This window comes from Microcaecilia unicolor, chromosome 11 (assembly GCF_901765095.1).
Source record: "Microcaecilia unicolor chromosome 11, aMicUni1.1, whole genome shotgun sequence".
NCBI lineage: Eukaryota > Metazoa > Chordata > Amphibia > Gymnophiona > Siphonopidae > Microcaecilia > Microcaecilia unicolor.
This window is the reverse complement of record NC_044041.1, coordinates 52,983,871-53,003,493: the sequence shown is the minus strand read 5'-3', so window position 1 is coordinate 53,003,493 and position 19,623 is coordinate 52,983,871. Positions and strand designations below refer to the sequence as shown.

At 44.1% G+C, this 19,623-nt stretch overlaps 1 protein-coding gene across 12 annotated transcripts in view; it reads right to left on the bottom strand.

Annotated features, from left to right (window-relative positions):
• Positions 1-19,623, bottom strand: part of FBRSL1 (fibrosin like 1) — an 808,371-nt gene that overhangs the window by 600,429 nt on the left and 188,319 nt on the right. For all 12 annotated transcript variants that reach the window (XM_030220293.1, XM_030220286.1, XM_030220296.1 and 9 more), the window contains exon 2: positions 2,181-2,372. In XM_030220293.1, the coding sequence (XP_030076153.1) occupies positions 2,181-2,372 (192 nt within the window). The remainder of the gene's footprint in view (positions 1-2,180; positions 2,373-19,623) is intronic.

The following is a 19,623-nucleotide window of genomic DNA, read 5'->3' as shown; positions in this document are numbered from 1 at the left end:
ATTTGACAGTATGTCCCACTCTGGTAAAGGGGTTCCCAAATCATTCTCCCCTCTATGTCTTAGTTCTGCTAAATTGTTTTTGGGCTCCTACTTACTAAGGGACTTATGAAGTCCCAAAACTGAGATCTCATCTTCAAATATCTCCTGAAAAAAAAAATCTTCAGACTCGGTCTCCCACATAATGGGTTAAGAGCCCTTTATCCAAAGAAGCAATGTGGTGACCTGGCAATAAGCAAACCTATTACCCCAGGTGGCTCCCACTCAAACTTGTACCTCCTCAAACGGGATTAAGTCACCCTCCCTGCCCAACAAGTGCTCTAATAAATATATACCTTTTTGTTCCCACAAAGCAAAAATAGTATTATCTAGTCCCGGTTCAAAGGCCACATTTCCCCTTATAAAGAGTTGATCCGTGACTAAGGGCCCCCCCCCCCCTAAACGTTTAAGAAGCGCAGTCCACACATCTTGCACCAGATGAAACAATGCGCTCCCGTTTAAAAGCTTGAGGGAGAAGGGTATGTCTGTTATACCAAAGAGTAAAAGTTATAAGGGGCATAAAATGCGCTTTTTAACTCCAATGGAATAAGAGACTGGCCCGATAATATAGTTTCATATTGGGAAGCCCCAGTGTCTCCCCCCCCCCCCCCCCCCGACTCCAACCCACCATCAAGAAAGAAAATTGTATCTTTGGTTTCTTATGGGCCTAGCAAAAATGGGAGAGTAGATGGTTGAGGCCTTTCAGATCCTTCTGTAATAAACGCAGAGGTAATGTTTGCAAAAAGTAAAGCCATTTCGGAAAAGGCAGAAACTGAAAAATGCATAAATGATCATTTCCAGGCCTGCTTAGCTGATAAACAACTGAATACATGTTTTATCTGCATTTAACTTAACCCACCAAGCACAGACATTTACCATTAATTAACAGAGCAATGAGATCTGCCTATCCATCTGGTGTCACACACAGCTCCAAAGGTTACAGATGGAGACTCACTCCAGTACAGCAAAATAAACACAAAATGCACGTTTCACATTTGGCACTTCAAATACTTTCCATACGTGATTCTAAAAAAAATAACATTGAACTCAGACTGCCTTGGGGATGCTTAGACTGCTGCATTTAGACCAACCCAGCACTTGTGTGGCAGGAAAGTTTCATGTTAAATGCTCCACAAAAGGACCATATGAAATACCACTGCATTGGCATTGAAATTCACATGAATGCTGCTTACAGGCTAACCAAGCATCAGAGGACTCTACATGACAGTAGCTGGAAAGGCTCTGGTGTTATAAAGGTGTACACAACACACAGATGACACTGAAAAGATGCCAATGTACCTGATACCACACCAAAAGGTGCTTATTTACTAACCAGGAGCTGATTTATCAAATGCATGCATACTGAAAAGGTGATAATTTACCAAAGATGTCCATGTGGTTTTACTAAATAGGCTCGCTGACATTGGTAATGAAGAGGGTAATAACCGAACAAGTGAGGAACGCATGCAGACCGCAGCTCACAGGGTTCTTTCCAACCTCTCTGTGTAGTTTTTGGAAGTGTGGGACAGTTTGAAAGGCAGTGGGGTAGATAGAGGTATAGTGTTTCTAGGGTGGGGTCAGTTTGGGTGTGTTGGGAGAGAGGAGGAAAGGGAGAGGCTATGTGAAAAGAGAAATCTGTAACTGCTGTATTTCACTGTTGGTAAGTTTCTATGCTGCAGACCCTGGAACTCCTTCTCTATGGAAATGTACTGGGATTTGGGGGGAAAGGGGGGGCTTATTTCTCTGAAACCCATGGATTAATTGATCAATTTTTAAAACTCAATTTGGTGGTGGGGTGGGGGGGTCCCACATGCCAAGTTTCATTCCATTAAGTTTTTGGAGTTATTTTGCCCACAGACAGACATAATCGACCCGTTTGTATAATTATTTCCAACATCCATTGAGCTGGAAAGAATAAAGAAGCTAACTCCTGAATTTAGGTCTGTCATTCGTTTGCCTACATTTAGGAGTCTTGTGCTGTTGCCCATCAGTTCTAAATGCCTAACTTTTTTCCCCTCCCTAAATCTACCCCCTTATGTAGGCTACTCACTTTTAGACTCCTAGATGTTTTAGGTAATGAACACAGAGGCCTTTTCTCATCTCCTATCTCAAAAAGTAACAAACAAATGGTTTACCAGTCCTACCTGTTTAGAAATTTTCAGGGGGAACTTTCGGTCCTTGCCCCGGTCCAGCTCCCTTGTGGAGTTCCTCATACCGTTCCTATGTCCATTTTCACCTGCTTCGGCTGAAAAGCAGTTTTGTGACTCTCTGGGCTTTTTGCTTGGGTGCCTCTCCCATTTCTCCTTCCGCTCCTGGGGTTTTAATGCCGCATCCTTCTGCAAAGGGTAAAACAATACGAAAAAGAAAACTTAATTACATTTTGACAATGAAAAGATAACTGGACCAATTTCATACAACAGGGTATTAAATTCAAACTATTTTACTGGCGCCATTGTGCACACTGATCCTTTTCTATTCCCCTGGGACTCTACATCATTTTGTATGTATTGTTTGTTTTTGACTCATTTTATTCAATGACATCACAATCCAACATTTGTGACCTCACAGTCAGAGACCAGCAAGAGAAGAAGGCAGAGCTTCTATTAAACACAATTTTCAATAGACCTGCTAGGAAGGGTGTATGTGAACAGGGAAGTGGGAGGGAGAGAGAGGCAGCATTTATAATTCTTTACGCTACCTAAGCAGAAAGCCATGTTCATATCTTATATTTTTATTAAGCTTCTGTTTGTTACATTTGATTCTATGCTGCTTAAAGTATATTTTTGTGGTTTCAAAAAAACTGCCAGGAGTCCCCTATTGCTTCTAGGCACTGCAGCTTTAAGGCAGAGCTTGTGAAAGTGGGACACAAGAATCACTGCTTGGGCTGGTATTTAATGGAAATGCCAATGACCTGGAAGAAGGAATGAGAGCTGAGAACTGAAAAGGCCACCAAATTATTGTAAACACACAGCAGGAGTCCATGCCTGTACAGAGGGATACAAATATGCTGGCATGTGAAATTCAATGTGCGAGCTAAGATATCTGAGTGCAACAAGATTTGAAAGGTGTAACATTAACACCAGCCCAGGAGAGGTACTGGACTGTATTAGCTGATAATAAACTGGAAACAAGAGTATGAGACCAAGCATCAGCAGCTGAGGAAGGGTATAAAGACCTCCATGGGGACTCATAATGGAGCTCAGGATTGTGCATCCTTCTTTCAAGTCAACTCCCAAATACTAGAAAGAGTGGAAGAGCAAGGCAGTGAGAGCTAACTGAAGGAGACTGAGAGATTACTTAAACTGAAAGACTGCTACATTTGTAAACAGATTTGTATAGTGTAGTTATTTTATTTTTTTACATATTTTTTTCTTATTTTTTCACATTTTTTTTTTAAGGAGAACAGCTGCCTCATCCTATGTAATGTTTTAACAGATGCATTAATTCTCCTGCTGTCGGCACATCATGGTTGTGGTTGTCATCATGACCCACAGTGCTGTTAGATGAGATGGCAGGTGTTTTCCACCCCAGTACTGTACATGCTCTCAATCTCAGTCCAAGGGCCTCAGCTCAACTGTAGTCAGCAGCCGGAGCAGGGCTTTCCAGATTTGTCCTGGTAATCCCACATTCACTTTTCAGGTTATCGAGAATGAATACGCGTGCAATAAATTTGCATGCCTGGAAGGACCAGTATGACTATCTGAAAAGCTCCTGGCTACAATCCACTCATGAGCCACTTATACCATGAAGTAACTTCAGAAGGAAATTTGACAGTTTCATTTATGAAAAAAAACCCCCTGTAAATTACAAGTCAAGAGACTCCAGAAAAAAAGTAACTTTTCTAGAGACTAATGATTAAGAACCATATTTTTTTTTTTGGGGGGGGGGGGGGATGTTTTGTTGAAGGGGGGGGGGCGGGGGGGGGAATAGGTATGACAGGTGTTGCTTTACTGTTATTTGATTACTATTATGCTCCTGCTATAGAGCTATTGATGTTTGCAACAATACTGTCGCTAATATGTATCTTTGAGTTTCAATAAAAAATTTTAAAACTAAAAAAAAATAAAAAAAAGAACCATATTTTAGAGAGGGATAGAATCTTTTTCATTGGGCTACAGGATTGTAGGCTTTCTTTGTCCCAGGATCATGAGCAGGTACCCGCTGGTCTTGGTGGAGCTTTGGTTAACATAGGGGCCTTTTTACTAAACTGCGGTAAGTGCTCCTATTCGCTTACTGCAGGACACGCTCTGGCGTCCTGCAGTAATTGCCATATCAGCATGCACTAAAAAATATTTGCTACTTTTCCACTGAGGTTACAGGGAGTGGGCATTGAATTCCTGCGCTAATCAGTTAGTGCAGCTACTGACAGGTTAGTATACAAATAGCATGTGAGCCTGTTCTGCCTACAAAATGGGTGGTGGTTAAGTGCACATGCACTAATTTTTTTTTTTGTTATGGCTGCGTGCTAATGGCAACATTAGCGCATAGCCGTTGATACAAAAAATGGAAAAGGAGAAATTTCTTTAGTCAGCAACACTGTTCTGAATGAATGCGTTCTTATCCCCTCCTACCAGCAGATGGAGGTAGAGAAAACTGAATTCTACCAGTGACATCACTGTTTAAGCCATGGTGCAGAAGTACCTTTGTAACGCGCCCAGCCCCATCAACCACTGCAGCTACAATGATAAGCAAGAGAGCAAAACACCACAGAGTGGCACTCGCTACCCTGCATATATCAGGGAATAGGCATCTCATGGGAACCCCGTATGGCTGCCAATCAGAATTATAACTGGGCTTTTTTTTCCCCAAAGAACTGAAAGAGAACACAGAGCATACCGAAAACCCCGGGACGAGGTCTTTCATGGGTGGAATTTCAGAACAGTATCGCTGACTAAAGAAAATAAAATTATCGGGAGAGACATAATTTCTCCTTTCTTTGTGTCAGCTCCACTTTCTGAATGACTGGGATGTACCAAATCAGATCTATTGGGTGGGAGAACACAAAGCCCCCTTTCTTTGTGTCAGCTCCACTTTCTGAATGACTGGGATCTACCAAATCAGATCTATTGGGTGGGAGAACACAAAGCCCCCTGAATGATTGCTCTGCCAAAGTCCAAATGGGCTCTGGCCGCACCAACAGCAGACCTACCACCTCCTGGAAGGTAGAGAAAAATATTGGACTGTTCCAAGGAGCACCACAGCTTATACAGTGATGTCACTGGTAGAACTCAGTTTCCACTACCTCCATCTGCTGGTAGGAGGGGATAACATCTCATTCATTCAGAACAGTGGAGCCCACGCTAAGTAAAGGCCCATTTTTATTGCTGCAGTAAAAATGGCCTTGGTGTGCCTTTAGTATAGTTTATAGTATATATAACTTGCTAGACCGCTCTGGCTGAGAAAGCAGTACGAGCGGTTTTACAGACTAAAAACAAAGAAATTGGAAAAGCACCTCCATTGTTTTAATAGGAAGTTCAACAGCCACACTAGAACAGAAAGGAGTAGAGGGGAAAAAATGGAGGAAAGAGAGTTGAAGTAGAGGTTCTTTCCTTGTCTGATTTTAATTTTTAATTGTACATCGCCTTGCAATTTCAAAAGGAAAGGTGGTATATCAAATAAAGCAAACCGTAAGGGACGCTAAGGCTTTTAAAAACAGCTTAGTAACTTTTCATATTTGACAATTCAAAAAGGGTAACTGACAACACAACCAAAACATTTTTAACCCTCCCAACTCTATCCTTCTTTTACCAGCACTGCTCACAGTAAGGTGGGAACATTGCCACTCCTTTGAATAACCTCTTTTAAGCATCCGGTCTTCCTAACACACCTCAGAGAGACTACTTTTGTCCTTTATTAACCTTTCATGCCAGCTAATTGGAACAGATTAGAAGCTGCTGTTAAGAATGACATGTACAGCAAAATCCATTTTTTTACCAGATTGTTAACTCATGGAGAGCCCGACACCCTCTAATCTTCTCTGCAACACATCCCTATCCTCCCCTACACTGCTGGACTCCCATCACCAGGGAATAGCAATATTTTGAAGATCCGTTCATATGCTTTCTCTCCCCCACCAACCTCAGAGTTACTCCCTATGCAGACCAGGCAAAGGAGGCAAGAGTGTCACAGTGAGGGGCATTTTTGAAAGGGACGCTCCACGTTCGATTTGGACAGTCCTCGCAAAATGTCCCAATGAGGGGCGGGGAAACCCGTTATTTTCGAAAACAAGATGGACGTCATCTTTCGTTTCGAACAATACATCAGGGGACGTCCAAATCCTTAAATTGGTTGTCCTTAGAGATGGACATCCCTAGAGATGGTCATCTCTGATTTTCAGCGATTTTCGAAACCAAGGACGTCCATACTCAGAACGACCAAATGCAAGCCATTCTAGTCGTTGGAGGAGCCAGCATTTGTAGGTGCACTGGTCCCCCTCACATGCCAGGACACCCAACCGGGCACCCCTAGGGAGCACTGCAGGGAATCTTCATAAATTGCTCCCAGGTCTACATAGCTCTTTTACCTTGTGTGCTGAGCCCCCCAACCCCCTCCAAAACCCACTACCCCAACTGTAAACCATTACCATAGCCCGTACGGGTGAAGGGGGCACCTAGATGTGGGTACGGTGGGTTTTGGATGGCTCGCTGTTTCCTCCACAAACGTAACAGGTGTGGGGGGGGGGGGCTGGGGTCCGCCTGTCTGAAGTGCACTCACCCACTAAAACTGCTCCAGGCACCTGGATACCGCTGTCATGGACCTAAGTACGACATCTGAGGCTGGCACGAAACATTTTTAAAGATGTTTTTTGAAGGCGGGAGGGGGTTAGTGACCACTTGAGGGGTAATGGGAGGTCATCCCCGATTCTCTCCGGTGGTCATCTGGTCAGTTCGGACACCATTTTGTGCCTTAGTCGTAATAAAAACAGGTCCGGGTGAAAACGTCCACGTGCTCGCCAGGGACGTCCTTATTTTTTTCCATTATGGGTCAATGACATCCAAGTCTTAGGCATGCCCAAGTCCTGCCTTCACTACGCCTCCAACACGCCCTCCTTGAACTTTGGCCGACCCTGCAACAGAGTGCAGTTGGGGACGTCCAAAATCGACTTTCGATTATACTCATCTGGACGACCCTGGGAGAAGAACGTCCATCTTCCAATTTATGTCGAAAGATGGGCGTCCTTCTCTTTTGAAAATGAGCCCAAGTGTAAATTAAAGACTCATCCATAAGTAATGCCATGCTGGGTCAGATCAATGATGCATTCTTATCCAGAATCCTGTCTTTGATACCTGCCAGGCTGGGTCATTTGGAAACACCCAGAAAATCCTAAAGGGAAGACCTCCTTCCCCACTATTCACTCTAAGAAGAAATGGCAACCCCCACAGCCACCTGAATAATAATTGTTAATCAACCTGAAAATTTAAACCCAACTATGCTAATAACCACCTACATCTTCTTGCAACAAATTTCATGGTGTAATTGTGTTAAATTTGTTTTAAACTGCCACCACTTAGTTTCATAAAGTGCTTCCTGCTCCGAGTACTATTTAAAATAGTAAAATATTAATTTCCTAATAACTTATTCCACACCATTGATGATGTTATAAACTTCTACCATACATCGTCTCAGTCATCTCTTCTCCAAGCTCCTTCATGCCCTAGGATTTTTCTTTAACTAACACAAGGCCCCTTTTACTAAGCGGCGGTAAGCCCAATGCGGGCTTACTGCTCGCTAAACAGGAAGTACTTCTCACCCCTAGCGCGCCATCCTATCCGGCGTTACAAAAATATATTAATTTTTGTAGCACCGGAGTGTACTCGGTGGTAATCGGGCAGTACCGCGCACTGCCTGGTTACCACCAGATTAGCACGGGAGCCATTACTGCCACCTCAATGGGTACATGGCCATTTCCTGCAAGAAAGAGAGACTTCCCTTTTTTACCCGCGGCGGTAAAAGGGGGCCTCACGCGCCGACACCAGTGCAGGCTCCCTTTTGCCCCAGCTTGGTAAAAGGGGCCCACGGTGACCTCTGGACAGCTCCATGTAACCTTTGAAAATTCCAGGTGGCCAAACATCTGATGGCTTTCACGCTTCTCCTCTGAATTTTCCCCAGGCCCCAATACCCTGCAGAACCAAATGGTGCTCACTAACTCCTCGCCCTTCCAGCAGGGACCTGGTTCTCACCCTGACCTAAGACAATAACAGAGATCCGGTTCTCTCCTACACTGGCCTTCCAGCGGAATGGCCACTCACAACCAAGCCAGGCTGAAAAAAAGCAACCCTGAAGGAAGGCAATAGCAGAACTTCAACACAATAAGGTACAAGTGGAAGGGAGAGCTGCAGATCATTCCTGTCAACAGCAGGAGCAATCGCCTAGTTATTCTCCTAGACAAACCATCCTAGAAGCTGCAACAGATTCAATGGTTTAAATTTCCCAAATAATCAATCAAAATAACACATAACTATATAGTCTATGAAAGGTACTATAAAAATCGTTCTTTGGTACATATTTACAATGGCCCACAGTGCTATATCACTTCAATAAAATACTTTTTAAGAGAAGGTTATTTGGCAAATAGAAATATACCAAGCTCATACATGTACCAGCTCAGCAATGCAGCACGGTAGAAGGATCATTCAACATTTTCTTTTTCTCTACGGCTATAATAAGAATTGTGTTATTTTACTGGGTGAGTTAGTCTTAATATATTTGAAGTTCAACAACGAATATACTAAAGTGATGGAGAGAAGAACCTCCTTGTCCTTTCAGAGCATCTTTATAGTGAAGAACATACAATTAGAGGATCTGCCCATTGGGCTTCGCAGGAGTAGCCCCCACAATCTGGAACTCCCTTTCCAGAGGGGCTACGCTGAACTTAAGACTACAGGAAGCAGGTGTAAGCCTGGCACTTCTCTCAAGCTTTTAATACATGAGGTGACTGACTATGCACTCACTCCACATCTGGACAGTCCTTCACATCTTCTTCAACTGTACCTGTAAATCTGCCTTCAGTTTAGCCACCCATCCATTTATCCCAATTGACTTTGTACTTCCATCTTATCCCATCTATATATCTCAACTGTACTGCCCCCCCCAGCTGTTTCACTATACTGTATGAACAGTGTTAGAACATTCAAATAATATAGATATGATGCTAACGAATGCTTTTCTTAAAGTGGTTCATTTACATTTTGCTGACATCACATCATATATATGTTATACGAATGTTCTTCCATGCTACCTATTATGGTATCATTCGTATTCAGCTGACATTTATCATATTTCTGTTATATGGTTGCTTTTACAGTGCTGTTAAATGTGTATATTTCTGATACTATATTAGGATACTCCTATTTCTAGGATTTAACTTGCCATATCCAAATTTAACTCATTCACTGTATTTATGCTTTTATATGGTCATTTTACTATTGTTACGTTGCTAACAAAACTATGCTTTATGTCAAGCTGTACCTGCTGTACACCGCCTTGAGTGAATCTCTTCATAAAGGCAATTAATAAATCCCACTCAATCAATAACATGCTACTGTCCTCCCAAAAGGATCAATTTTGATTACGGTTATAATCTAGAGATCCCAAAGAGGAAAGGGATTTGGGGAGGGGGGAGGCGATGAGAACAGGGAAAGAACACAGAGATCTATATTATATTATTAGAATTCAGATTCCAGGATAATATTTGTTCCCCTCATTCCACTCCCACCCACTACAAAATCATTCCATCAGTTCAAACTTTTTAAGTTTAAGAAAATCTATACTTTCTATAGCTTAAGTCATCTGCTCTACCCCAAACCTCTAACGTAACCAAAACCACAGGAAGCAGTGTATCTTTTTAACCAACACTGTAAGCCACAGGAGCACATGGCTAAGAAGCTGGTGTGCAACATGCTGAGTCACTAAAGCACTAATCACTGTTAAATGCATCCCAACAAGGCAATGCCAGTCACATTAGACAATACAGAAGCCCTCTGAAGCAGAAAAATAGCACCAATCCTCAACCCCATGTCCTAAAAGCTGGAACTATTTCCCCAAATTCCCTCCTCCTTTTAAGCTGCCTAGATCTGGCAAACTTGGGGAGGAGTAAAGGTTTGTTGAAGGTGGGGACTGAGACACAAGGGATGGCAAGGGTGCCCCCAAAATGGGGGGTTCTGCAGCCAAAGAACATCCCTCAGCTGACTTCTCCTGCCTGATAAGGCCTAATTGAGATTTAATTACTTAATTTTGCTTATATGTTATACAATGTTTTTAGAATATGCTTATGTTTCTTGTTCTTGTACATCACATTCCCATTCACCAAAAACAAAAGCAAGCAAGCCTATGAGCTGTTTTATCCACGTTGTCGTTGTTTATTGTTGGTAGCATTTTTATTTAATCTCACTTATATTTTCAAAACATGCTAATTGTGCAGCATACGGATGTACACAGAGGAAGCAGTGACGATCCTAGGTCAGTTGCCACCAGGGGCAGATTGCCGCTGCGCACCCCCTCCCCAGATAAAAATCCTTTATCCTCCACCTTTTAAGACACTGCCTATCCAGCTGGATGGTGATGGCACAAGGAAAGCAAGTCTGGTCCAGTAACTCAAAATAACCGGTTCCTTAGCTGGACTCCAGTATTACCATATTGAAAATGCGACCGTACCCTGCCTCTGTGGTTATGCTCCACTAATAAGTTAAACGCTTAACTGGTTTTCATGAAAAGATTATATAACCTTTGAATGCATGACTACAACAAAAAACATATACTTATTTATTCAATATCACAATTCCTTAAGTACAGCCACAAAACAACCTTTTAGGGTGGATAGTGTTCACAGTGAGCTCCTTTTATTATCAACCAGATAGAAGAGATAAGAGTTTTCAGTTCTGACACAGAATAAATCACAAGAACAAAATAAACAAAAACAAATGGACTACATTAGGGGCTTATAGCCCATTTAGTAATGTTTAAACAAAAGAAATCTGCATGAAACAAAATATTTATTTTTATTCTGACTTATAAAACTATTGTTATGCTGTTAACCAAATTGTAAAGTTTTAAGTTAAACTGTACTTGCTGTACACCACCTTAGGTGAATCTCTTCATAATGGTGGTTAATAAATCCCCCAATAACCCTGCCCCCCCCCCCCCACACTTGTCCCTGAAACATGCTCAAAACAGATCAATTTGTGTATCTAAAACGTAAACTTCTACAAAACAGAAGTGAAGACGTGATTTGCCCCAATGAAAGGAGAGTTTAATTTTACTTCCATTTAATTTCAACATATTCCATCTTTATACCACCAGGCTTCCCAAGGCAGATTACAGCAACAGTTAAGATGAACCCATTAGGAAACAGGATATCCTACCTTAAATTTGGCCATCTGTATTGTATAGAACAGTGTAGAAAAATTAGCATAAAATACAGAGTTTATTACTGCTGTTTCCAGCAGCTGCAATCATTTTTTTAAGTTGTTTTAGTGATACTCAATTTTTATTTCATGATATTTATATCTACATATGGGAAACTTTCAAATAAATTAAAAAGCTGTCAAATAAGTACACAAAATTTTTTTTTTGTCCTCCACCTTTTAAGGCACTGCCTCTCCAACTGGAACAGCTTTTGACCTTTTACAGATGGGTCACGCATAGGAAGTCCGTTATTTCTAATAATATTTTGCTATTGTTTTCAATAGTGTTTGCTATTGTTTTACGTGAGCAAAAACTGTAGCAATCTCCGCCTACCTCCAGCAAGCTCCACCTACTGGCTTCAGCCCATATAACGGGATAGATAGGCTTATGCCATCTCCTGTTCTCAATCTAACCTCCTTGGGTCACAGGGCTGGAAATCTCATTGCCTGAATATATTGCTCCAGGGACACAAATCAACAGTAACAGAAAAAAAAAAAAAGCAGCTGATCTCTATGACTTAAGCTGCTGTATGCCATATGGTTTGGGGGTTTTCTTAAGAATAAAAACCTTGGGGAACAAACGTGCAATCAGAAGGAAAGGGGCCCTTAGACCCTACCTTTACTTAAAGGTTCTGGATGCCTTCATGCACTTTTTGTGAAGCTGTTTCCCACATTTACAGTAAAACTTACTATGCCTCAACTGGAACCAAATTGTGCATTCTGATATGCAGACCTGGGAACTGTCATGTCACATCCCCCACCCTTGAAATGTCATTTCCACTCTTAGCTTCATCACCACTCTGATGCTTTAATGGGAAATTCTACTGCCCTCCTCTGGAGCTTCTTCCCACAGCTGTTTTGACTATGTTTGCCCCACTCTTGCTCACTATCCACTAGCAAATGTTTGTTTTTCTCTGGTCTAGCATCCACCTCCCCCCCACCCCCGACTGACTATGATGCCGGCCAACCTGGCACAGCCCCATCCTGTTATCTCTCCCAGTGCAGACATATAACCTGAGTTAATCAGCTTTATAACATCTTGTACTACAGTTATACAATAATAGACATTAGCACTTACCAAGACTGAATAGAAAAACTCAGCCAAGAAAAGAAAAGAACAGTTCAAATAGGAAACTCAGTTACTATTCAGCGCTTCTGTGCCTCTTTCACCACTTTGGTTTATTAAGGGCCCTTTTACAAAGGTGTGTAAGGGCCTACGTGTATCCAGAGCGTGCCAATACAACATTACCACCTGGCTACCGTGTGCCCCGGGCAGTAATTGTGAATGTGGCATGCGCTGAAAACACACGGTAGAAAATATTTTCTATTTTCTACCACGTGGCACTTACCCATCGGTAAACGGCAGTGGATGCGCGCTGCATGCCTACCGCCCGGGTAGCATGTGAGACCTTACCACTAAGTCAATGAGTGGCGGTAAGATCTCTGGCCAAAAATGGATGTGAGCTGGTTTTTATTTTGCCACACGTCCATTTTCCGGCCCCTTAAAAAAAAGCCCTTTTTTCCCAGAATGCGGCAAAAACTAGCCGAGCACATCACTGATTCAGATATAACTCCATTAAAAGGCAGTCCTCAGTAGCAGCACCTCACAGAACTTGGCTACCTCTGCACTTCAGCCATTTAGCCCTTTACGAGCAGCTCATTTTTATTTTCAAGTGGAAATAATAACAATAATGGCTCAAGCTCCCTGTCAATGGCTATTTTTCCCCTTTCTAATGGAAATTTTATGGCAAGGTCTGAGCTGCGGTTTAGCAGTCCTTCAATATTTAAAGAGGCACTTTGACTCTGGCTGAAACACCAGCCACTAAAATGTAGCATAATGTGCCACCAGGAGGGAGAAGCAACCTAAATAAGCAACTATTTCCTCCAAGCTATGAAGTCTAAAATGCAAAGCAATGCCTGTTCATCCATTTCCTTCTTGCACCCTTGGGCAATAAAAATGCCATGCAAACAAACACTACCACATCCTGAGCTTTTCAGGCCATCTCTACTCTGCAGGTGACCAAGCACAAAAAAGCAAACTGAAGAGACAAAAAGCTAGAAATAACTGAGAAGCCCACCCAAAGGCAGCCTCAGGTGCTAAGTGTTACTAGGAGGGCTATTTCAAGATTAGGGTACAGGTAGAGGAGTGTCCAGTGGATAATGAGAGTCCTGTTTGACAGAAGCAAGAAAGAGAAGATAACAGGAGCCCAAATGTACCAAAGCCCCCCCCCCCTCCATTTAGGGTATATGTACATCTGCTCATGTAAGACTATCACAAGCTCCTCAACACTGTTTCTTGACTAATCTCAGGGTGCGCACATTTATTCACGTGAAGAAAGGGTTTTAATTTCATTAATATTAAGGTGGTTTAAAAAAAAAAAAAACAATTTCCTGTGGCAGTTCTGGAGTGTCAGATGGGAGGGAGAGAACATGATCCATTCCTACTGCCCAAGAATCCTGGTTATGGAATATTTGATATATTTTGCTTACACAAAAGAAGTTCACCAAGACCCTGAGGTGGGTCTGAACACCTTATTCAGAGGAATTTCCTAGGCAGCAAACCTGTTGGCATTACTCAGTGGGAAGTCACCAGCAATCATCAGGTTTTTATGTACCTTCCCATACATCTGCTATTTTTTTAACTCACAAAGTGGGTACAGAGCGATATTAAAAATTGAAATTGAACCCAGTACAGCAGGATCTCTCTCTCCACAGGATTCTGAAGCAGATGCTAATGAATGAAAGCAGGCATCCTGTCAAACAGTCTGTGTATGAGGTTCAACCACTTGTCTATTACATTCCTGTCCTTTCATACCTCCATCCTTAACAGGACTAAATGAGGGCTTAGATATAAACACACTCCAGTAATTAGGAGGGGCATGGTGATGGAACCTGTGGGTAGACTCTAAGGCCCAAATGCGTCAACCAAACGTGAAAAAAATCAAAAACGTAAAAGTCCTTAACGAATTTTAAAAAAAACGAACAATGCACCAAAAAAACAAGTCCCACATGTTCGGTGCGGTATTTGAAAGTGCAATGCATCAAACTGGTGGAATCCCCGTCGGTAATCGGCCCCTAAAGCATGCGCAGAGCAGCCAAGCCTTATGCTGGCTGCTCTGCGCATGCCACAAACATAAAAAAACAAAAAAAAAACCCAAAACACGTGGATCGGGAAGGGGCAAAAGCGCTCATCAGGAGCGTCCTGTATGTACGGCCTTGCCCCCCCCCCCCCGCCCGTGTTCGCCGCTGCTCCCCGCTTCCTCCCGCAGCATTAAATTAAAAAACAAAACAAAAATCAAAGCTTTAGGAGCCCCAGCCCCCCTCCCTTCCTGTCTCTCAACTCTTTCTCCACACAGCCCTGCCTTCCTCCACCCTCCGCCCCGTGCCCCGCCCCCGCCCTGAGGTCGTCGCTGCCGATCCCCCCCTCCACCGGGCCCCCCCTCCGCATTACCGGGCCCGTGCAGCGCCTCTCACCTCTGTATGAAGGCGCTGCATGAGCAAGAAGACCATCAGATCATTGTAGTCTTCAGGACATCTCTCTCCTTCATCTTCCCTGACCTGGGCCCACCCCCGATGGGGGCGCTGCACGGGCCCGGTAATGTGGAGGGGGGGATCGGCGGCGACGACCTCAGGGGGGCGGCAGGGGCGGGGCACGGGGCGGAGGATGGCGGGAGGCGGGGCTGTGTGGAGAAAGAGTTGAGAGACAGGAAGGGAGGGGGGCCGGGGATCCTAAAGCTTTGATTTTTGTTTTGTTTTTTAATTTAATGCTGGGGGAGGAAGCGGGGAGCAGCGGCAACCACAGGCGAGCAGGGAGGGGGGGACAAGGCCGTCCATAAAGGACGCTCCTGACGAACGCCTTTGTCCCCTCCCGAACCTTTTTTTGTCCACTTTTATATTGATGCAGGGGGAGCAGCAGCGACCTCGGGCGTCAATAAAAGACGCCCCTGATGCGCGTTTTCATCCCCTTGCTTTTTTTTTTTGTTTGTTTTTTACATTAAAGTTTTTAGTCGGACAGCCCTAACGACAGGTACAGACCTGTCGTTAGCTTTACGGCAGTTTTCCAGCGTTAGGGTAGTCGGAAAACTTTGATGCATCTCGTTTTAATAGGGTTTCTACACAATTTGCTCATCTGCATTCCGTTTTCGTTTTCTGCTACCGTCGTCGGAAAATGGCCTTTAATGCATGCCACGGTTCGAAAATTCTTCGTTAAAGGGTCGTTAAAGTTTAGTGCATCTGGGCCTAAAGCTCAAGTAGAGTGATGCTGGATAATCTGGATGAATATCTTTGTAAAGGCGGTTAATAAATACCAATAAATAAATAAATCTTTGTGCCATTTTGGTAAAACGTATCACAACCTGAAAAGAATCCATCTATGGCTATAAATCAGTGCTTCACACCCCTCTCCTGAAGGCACACCTAGCCAATCCGATTTTCAAGATTACCACAGTGAATGTGCATGAGATAGATTTGCATTTATTAGAAATCTACTGTACACAAATCTCTTTTATGCATATTCATTGTGGTAATCCTGAAAACCTGACTGGCTAGGTATGTCTTCAAGATAGGGGTGGAAAGGAGAAATTATGTCTTACTGAATAATTTTCTTTTCTTTGGTCAGCGACACCACTCTGCAAGAATGGGTATGTTCCCCTCCCGCCTACAGGTGGACGTAGAGAAAAACTGAATTCTACTAATGACATCACCAGCATAAGCAGAAGAGCTCCCTGGAACAATCCAGTATGCATCTGCCCAAGCAGGACCCTCAGTCTGGTGCTTGGCTCCCATCAAGGACTTGACTATCCAGACCGTGTGTCTGGTGGCTTTCCCTTTGCTTATGCCGAGCTACAGGCATTGTATTGCTGGGACCCATATCTCCTTCACGGAGGACTCGGTGTCCATGTGTACAATTCCCTCCTTTCTGTCAAGAGTGATCTCTCCATTCCACATGACTCAGGAGGACTGCTTCCCCTCCTTTTTGACAAAGGGTTCCACTCCTGTAATTCGAAGGCTCCACAAGCTGGATCTCCGGAAGACGCTGCTCCAGTACCTGAGGGAGAGGACTAAATTTCGTCTCTCTATCCTCCCTTTTTTTTTTTTCTTTCCATGGATCTCGGAAGGGCCAGGCGGTCTCTGCCTCCATTGCGAGGTGGATCAAGGCAGTTATCAAGTCCATCTGCAAGAATCATCTGGTGCCTCAAGGGCTGAAGGGCCATTCTACTAGGTCTCAGGCTTCCACCTGGGCAATGTTCCCTGAGGACAATTGTAGGGGGGCAACTTGGTCATTCTTTGCAAAGCGCTAGAGGCTGGATGTGCTGCCACTTGGACTTTGGCAGAGCTGTCATTTGAAGGGCCTTGTCTTCCCCCGCCCAATAGACTGCTTCAGTACCTCCCATTTCTGCAGAATGGTGTTGCTGACACTAAGAGGGGCATAATCGAAAGGGGCGCCCAAGTTCTCCTGAGGACGTCCTCAAAGGACTTCCCAGCGAAGGGGCAGGGAAACCCGTATTATCGAAACAAGATGGGCGTCCATCTTTCGTTTATGGTTGGGATGCCCAAATCGCGAAATTTAGGTCGACCTTAGAGATGGTCATCCCCGATTTTTGGTGATAATGGAAACCTAGGATGCCCATCTCAGAAACGACCAAATCCAAGCTCTTTGGTCATGGGAAGAGCCAGCATTCATAGTGCACTGGTCACCCAGACATGCCAAGACACCAACTGGGCACCCTAGGGGGCACTGCAGTAGATTTCAGAAATTGCTCCCAGGTGCATAGCTCCCTTACCTTGTGTGCTCAGCCCCCCAAAACCCACTACCCACAACTGTACACTACTAACATAGTCCTTACAGGTGACGGGGGCAACTACATATGGGTACAGTGGGTTTGTGGTGGGTTTTGAAGGGCGCACATTTACCACCACAAGTGTAACAGGTGGGGGGGGGGGGGATGGGCCTGGGTCTGCCTGCCTGAAGTGCACTGCACCCACTAAAACAGCTCCAAGGACCTGCATACTGCTGTCATAGAGCTGGGTATGATATTTGAGGCTGGCATAGAGGCTTGAAAAAATATTTTTAAAAAATTTTTTTTGAGGGTGGGAGGGGGTTAGTGACCACTGGGGGAGTAAGGGGAGGTCATCTCCGATGCCCTCCGGTAGTCATCTGGTCATTTAGGGCACATTTTTGTGGCTTGGTCGTAAAAAAAAAAAAAAAGGACCAGGTAAAGTCGTCCAAGTGTTAGTCAGGGCCTCCCTTCTTTTTTCCATTATCTGTCAAGGATGCCCATGTGTTAGGCACGTCCCAGTCCCGCCTTCGCTACGCCTCCGACACGCCCCTGAACTTTGGTCATCCCCGTGAGATGGAAAGCAGTTGAGGACACCCAAAATCAGCTTTTGATTATGCCGATTTGGGCAACCCTGTGAGAAGAAGTGATTATGTCTTACTGGATTATTTTCTTTTCTTTAGTCAGCGACACTGTTCTGCAATCCTAACCATGGAAGACCATGCCCCAGGGATCTGGATGTGCTCTGTGCTTCTTTTTCAGTGCTTTTTTTTTTTAAGGGAATTCATCTTGTGATTGGCTGCCATACAGATTCCAGTGATATGGCTATATCCTCATATATGCAGGATAGCAAGTGCCACTCCGTGATGTTTTACTCACTTCATTATTATTGTAGTTGCAGTGGTTGGTGGGGCATGGGTGTGTTACAAAGGATGCTGCTGCACCTGGAGCTTCTCCACTCCCTCCCCCTCTGACAGAAAAGCCATCCCTATGGCCATGTCGAAGCATACCCTGGAACTGAGACACAGCAAAAGGGCTTCTGGGTTAGATCACCTCCCACCCTTCCAGGAGGAAAATGACCTAAGAGGTGATCAGACTTGCCCCGAAGCCAAGATGCATCTGAAACAGCCAGTTGTCCAGGAAGCAAAGAACCCACATACCCCGATGTTGGAGGCACGCAGCCACCAACATATCACCTTAGAAAACGTGCAAGGCAGTGTAGCCACTTGAGCCAAAATGGCTGCCATTCCCACCGAAGGCATCAGGACCTTGGGTCCTAATGCCTCAGCTGAGAGAACAGTAGCAGCATGGAGACCTTCTTCAGTTAAGGCCTCAAGTAGCCCTGCTGTTCCCTGCAGTAAGCAGGGGGCCATTAGCGTGTGGCCATTAAAATAAATTACCACGTGAGCGCTTACCCTCACCTATTTTGTATATGGGAAGGGTGCACACAGTAATCTAGCCAAACTAACTGATTAGCATAGGAACAACCACTCTCCACCCCTCCCTGACACAAACCCTTCCGCAAAAAATTTTCATCACACAATTAGAATGCACCAATTTGGAACTTACCACAGGATGCCAGAGCATGTCCCGCGGTAAGCACATGCTAGTACTTTCTGCAGCTTAGTAAAAGGCTCCCTCAGCTTTCTATGCATTTTATAAATAACTAGTAAAAAAGGCCCGTTTCTGGATCAAATGAAACGGGCGCTAGCAAGGTTTTCCTCCCCAACACCCCCTCCCTCCGTACCCACCGGTTCGTCATTCTGAAGCCACTGACGCCATAGGTCCGCACCTCGATCAGCTTCTTGGTTGTGAAGCCACTGACGCCATTGCCCCGCCCTCGATGCGTGACGCCATTGCTCCGCCCTCGACGTCATCACATTTGACGCGAGGGCGGGGCCCAGCGACATGGTGCTTTCGGTGGCTTCACCACCACGAACCCTTCATTAGGGAAGTGACGTCCGTGTCCTCAGAACGTTGAGGGTGAGTTTTATTATATTAGATAATAACTTAAAGATTTTTAAATATTTTATTTTTTATATTTTAAACACTAACAGGGCCTGTCCAACTGTTTCTGACCTTGTCAAAGAGGATGGGAGGTCTTCCCTATGAGGAAAGGCTTAAAAGGATAGGACTCTTCAGTTTAGAGAAGAGAGGGTCGAGGGGATATAAGATAAAATACTGAGTGAAGTGGAACAGGTAGATGTGAACTGTTTGTTTACTCTTTCCAAAAATACGAGTAGGGGGCATACAATGATGATACTAAGTAGTAAATTTAAAACAAATCTGAGAAAATATTTCTTCACGCAATGTGTAATTAAACTCTGGATTTCGTTGCCAGAGATGTGGTAAAAGCCGTTAGCTTAACAGGGTTTAAAAAAAGGCTTGGACAAGTTCCTGGGGGGAAA